At 49.2% G+C, this 4,676-nt stretch overlaps 2 protein-coding genes across 2 annotated transcripts; both read left to right on the forward strand.

Annotated features, from left to right (window-relative positions):
- Positions 1 to 670: 670 nt before the first annotated feature.
- LOC120431812 (craniofacial development protein 2-like) lies at positions 671 to 1,666 on the forward strand. The gene is made up of 2 exons (XM_039596932.1): positions 671 to 752; positions 1,200 to 1,666. Exons 1-2 carry the CDS (start codon positions 671 to 673, stop codon positions 1,664 to 1,666), a joined length of 549 nt encoding a protein of 182 aa, XP_039452866.1.
- A 63-nt stretch (positions 1,667 to 1,729) lies between these two features.
- Positions 1,730 to 3,670, forward strand: LOC120431811 (uncharacterized). Its single transcript, XM_039596931.2, has 3 exons — positions 1,730 to 2,911; positions 2,980 to 3,507; positions 3,641 to 3,670. Exons 1-3 carry the CDS (start codon positions 1,730 to 1,732, stop codon positions 3,668 to 3,670), a joined length of 1,740 nt encoding a protein of 579 aa, XP_039452865.2.
- Positions 3,671 to 4,676: the final 1,006 nt, after the last annotated feature.

The raw sequence follows: 4,676 nt of genomic DNA on the forward strand, positions 1-4,676 counted from the left end.
GGGAAGGGACGGGAATGTTAGTTAGCACAGGCTGCTACCAAGGGTGGGTTCTATACGATATCCACACCCCCGCGTGTGCCGGAAAACTACTTCTACTTGGGATTTTGTTAGTGGGAAAGGGTAATGGCCAGGATTCATCATAGAGGATGATGATGTGGCCCAATAATCAATGAATTTCGTTTAATAGGGTGATGTATTATGTATTCTCAAGGCAAACAATCGGATGATGCGGATGAGACTATTCCCGGTTATTTGGTGTTGAGTTTAGCATAAAAGATTCAATATTAGACAGCCGGCTGCGGAAAGATAGAATCAAAGTTATGTGTAAGTAAAAGGAGAAATATTATACTCAGCGTAACATATTTACGTAGAGTTGACCTTAGACTATTTATACTTTTGCATTTTTATAAGATGAACGACCAATTACTGATTTCTGATGACTGATAAGTTATGATGTTATCTGAAGGGCTTGAAAAATCGCGTTGAAACAAGATTTGTCACCGTGTTGTACGAGCTAAAATGGTAAAAGATAATTTCGCGGGAAGCAAATGATCGAATATTATTTATATTTTGCTAACGCAAATTAGAACGAATCGTACCATTAAACAATTGCATATCATAGAGCACTGAAACCCGACTATGACGTGTATCAAAAACATGACTAACGAGAATGACGATCGCGATTTTCGAACTTTACATTCTAACTGTCAGCGAACGACTGGACAACGCGTACCATAGGTACTTCGAGTACCGTAGGCATAAAATAGACCCACCAAGTGGTCCTTTAGCCTCTTGTTCAGTAACTCCGATACCCTGGCCTCCCCGCGGCGCTGGCCGGGATACTAGTAACCATTGGAGAGATCGGGTAACCAACCCCGGTGGGAACTATGGTAGTATGCTGACAGGGTAAGGGGGGCTCCACCCTCTTCGGAGGGTGTAGCTGTACCGTTAAGCTTCGAGACAAAAGCCCCCGTTACGGTGTCGAGAGAAAACCGCAGCTGGGTCCCGGAAGCTGCAAGGTGGCAGCCCCACCCCGAGACTAGGTACTCGCAGCCCTGGTTAGGCGGCATACCGAAGCGAAACACCAACTCAGAAAAACGAAAGAAGAAATTCAGGACGGATTAATCGGCATCAGACCAGGCGATGTAAAAAGGACAACGATTGGAAACTCGGTACTTGGAACGTTCGAACTCTCCAAGATCCTGCACGTGCTGGCCTTCTTGCCCGGGAGCTGCACAAGCTGAACGTGCATGTGGCCGCCATCCAGGAAGTTCGATGGCCCGGTCATGGAGAGCGAGAATTCACGGCGGTGGACCCCATCGCCAACACCTCTTTCAAGTACCACATCTACTACAGTGGCGGCGAAAAGGCGACGCACGGAGTCGGTTTCGTAGTGATTGGGGATCAGAAGAACCGAGTCATCAAGTGGAAGGTGGTGAATGACCGGATCTGCGTGTTGAGAATAAAGGGCAAATTCTTCAACTACAGCCTGATCAACATCTACGCGCCGACGAACGACAAGCCCGATGACGATAAAGACGCTTTCTACGAGCGTCTCGACAAGACCTATGGAGAGTGCCCAAGACACGACGTGAAGATAGTCATCGGAGACGCAAACGCGCAGGTCGGAAGGGAAGCCTTCTTCCATCCTGTCATCGGCAAGTAGAGCCTTCATCCTCGCACGAATGACAACGGCCTCCGTTTGGTCAATTTCGCCGCAGCCAGAGGAATGGCTATCTGTAGCACCTTCTTTGCGCGCATGAACATTCGGAAGCACACCTGGCGCCACCCGAATGGCGAATCGTGCACACAAATCGATCACGTTTTGGTGGATGGTCGACACTTCTCGGACGTGATGGACGTCCGATCGTACAGAGGACCGAACATCGACTCTGATCACTTCCTGGTAGCGTGCAAGATCCGAGCTAGGCTGTCGAACGTGTTGACCCCGCGGACTGCGAGGATAGCGCGGTTGAACGTCCAGCGCCTCGCGAGCAGCGACGTTGCTGCAGAGTACAGTCGGAAGCTCGACGAGCGGATCAACGAGGACGCGCCTACGGGTAACCTGGACGAGCAATGGGGAGCCCTCCAGAGCATCGTCAACACAACGGCTACCGAAGTGATCGGCACGACCAGAGGACGCAAACCCAAAGGGTGGTTCGATGCGGAGTGCCAGCGAGTGACGGACGAGAAGAACGAGGCCAGGAAGCGTATGCTGGTGAAGGGTACGCGCCGAAACTGTGAGCGATACAGTGAGTTACGAAGAGCAGAGAAACGAATCCACCGCCGAAAAGAACGGGAGTACGACGAAACGGTACTCGCCGAAGCGGAAGCACAGTACAACGCGAACGATAAGCGGAGGTTTTACGCTACTGTCAACGGTGTAAGAAGGAAAACCACGCCTTCCCCTGTGATGTGCAACGACACGGAAGGCAACCTGTTGACAGACAAGACTGCGGTGGCTGCTAGGTGGAAGGAGCACTTCCAGCAGCTGTTGAACGGTGAGACACGAGAGGGAATCGTCGAGGACAGGATACACGTTGAGGAAGATGGAAAAGCTGTGGACCCGCCTACGTTGGAGGAAGTAGCTAAGGCTGTTAAAGAGCTCAAGAACGGGAAATCCGCGGGAAAGGACGGACTTCCGGCCGAACTTTTCAAGCACGGGAGTACGCGGATGACCGAGATTCTGCACCAAATCATCCTACGCATTTGGTGCGAAGAACAGCTTCCGACCGACTGGTTAGACGGGCTCGTCACCCCAATCTACAAGAAAGGGCAAAGACTCGATTGTGCCAACTATCGAGGCATCACAATCCTCAACGCAGCGTACAAAGTATTCTCCCGCATCCTGTGGAGCAAACTGAGACCGATGACCGAGACCTTTGTCGGCGAATATCAGTGCTGGTTTCAAGTGGGTCGGTCCTCGACAAGTTCCGGGAGTACAACCTGCAAACACACCATTTGTTCATCGACTTCAAGGCGGCGTACGATTCAGTCAAAAGAAACGAACTTTGGAAAATTATGCTAGAACACGGCTTTCCGGCGAAGCTAATAAGACTGATTCGTGCAACGCTCGACGGAGCAAAATCAAGCGTGCGAATAGCAAACGAGACATCAGAAGCTTTCGTTACGTTGGATGGATTGAAGCAGGGCGATGCTCTCTCGAACTTACTGTTTATCATAGCGTTGGAGGGTGCTGCTCGAAGGGCAGGCGTGCAAAGAAACGGAACACTCATCACTAAATCGCACATGCTGCTTGGATACGCTGACGACATCGACATCATTGGTATCGACCGTCGTTCAGTGGAGGAGGCGTTCGTCCCTTTCAAGCGGGAAGCTGCGAAGATCGGACTGACCATCAACACTGCCAAGACCAAGTATCTGGTTGCTGGCAGAGCGCGTGGCAGTGCAGGTGATGGTGTTTCGGAGGTGGAAATAGATGGAGAAAGATATGAGGTGGTGGATGAATTTGTATATCTTGGTACAATCGTGACGTGCGACAACGATGTGAGCTGCGAAGTGAAACGGCGGATTAGTGCTGCAAACAGGGCCTTCTACGGTCTTCGTAGCCAGCTAAGGTCCCGCAGCCTAAGGACGCCTACGAAAATCACGCTGTACAGGACCTTGATACTCCCTGTAGCTCTTTACGGTCACGAGTCGTGGACGCTAAAGGAGGCTGACCAGAGAGCACTTGGGGTCTTTGAGCGGAGAATCCTGCGTTCTATCTTCGGCGGCAAGCAAGTAGGAGACCGGTGGCGCAGGCGCATGAATTTCGAGTTGTACCAAGACTACAAACATGCTGATATCGTAAAAGTCATCAAGCACGACAGGCTGAAGTGGGCTGGACATGTAGCCAGAATGTCGGACGAGCGGGCGGCTAAAACGATATTCAGCAGCGAACCTGGACGCGGTCGTCGGCTTCGTGGAAGGCCACGTACGCGTTGGCTGTGTGCAGTCGACGAAGATGCAAGAGCGGCCAACATTGTAGGCGACTGGAGACGAGCGGCCCAAGATCGAGCATCCTGGAAATCTTCGATTAGTTCAGCGTTGGGTCGATAGACCTGTTGCTGATAAAGTAAGTAAGTAAAGTAAAGTAAGTACATTCTAACTGTATAGAAAAAAAAAGAAAATAGAATCTACAAATATACAGGTCACCGCAAAATGGACTGGCTCAGCTGTAATCGTGACAACCAGAGCCAGCATCTTCACACACACGCACACGTACTCATCCGAATTACGCACCGACGACGAACGACGAAAACGAAACGCGAAAAACACATGCGACTCGACTCAAGAACGAAAACACAGCAGAGCCAGCGACGAAGCTGGACTTGTTGCGACGCGTTTCCTCGCAGAACTCAATTTGACATATCTTTCAGCGTTTATGCCAAACTAATTGCAATAACTGTATCGAAAAAATAAAAAAAATGTTTGTGAATGCAAGCTGAAATTATTTTAAAAACTAGTATCTTTATTGCTGTTGTTACACTGAATTTAAAAACACAATTATGACTTTTTGGAAATACTTTAATATAGGAGAAGGTGAGAAAATAAAAATTAGTAAAATTGAATTGAAAATGGATGTGAATGTCATTTCTCATTATGACCGCTAGGTCGCAAAGATGATCACAAAATGAACGCCAAAAAAACAAATGAAATAACAAAAATCAAACTAT

The sequence above is a fragment of the Culex pipiens genome, chromosome 1 (genome assembly GCF_016801865.2).
Source record: "Culex pipiens pallens isolate TS chromosome 1, TS_CPP_V2, whole genome shotgun sequence".
In the NCBI taxonomy this organism is placed as follows: domain Eukaryota; kingdom Metazoa; phylum Arthropoda; class Insecta; order Diptera; family Culicidae; genus Culex; species Culex pipiens.

Coding starts and splice junctions, on each gene's coding strand:
- LOC120431812 (XM_039596932.1), top strand. CDS start 671: ATGACGATCGCGATTTTCGAACTTTACATTCTAACTGTCAGCGAACGA. Junction 753..1,199: donor CCATAGGTACTTCGAGTACC/GTAGGCATAAAA, acceptor GAACTCTCCAAG/ATCCTGCACGTGCTGGCCTT.
- LOC120431811 (XM_039596931.2), top strand. CDS start 1,730: ATGGCTATCTGTAGCACCTTCTTTGCGCGCATGAACATTCGGAAGCAC. Junction 2,912..2,979: donor AATATCAGTGCTGGTTTCAA/GTGGGTCGGTCC, acceptor ATCGACTTCAAG/GCGGCGTACGATTCAGTCAA. Junction 3,508..3,640: donor TCGTGACGTGCGACAACGAT/GTGAGCTGCGAA, acceptor TACTCCCTGTAG/CTCTTTACGGTCACGAGTCG.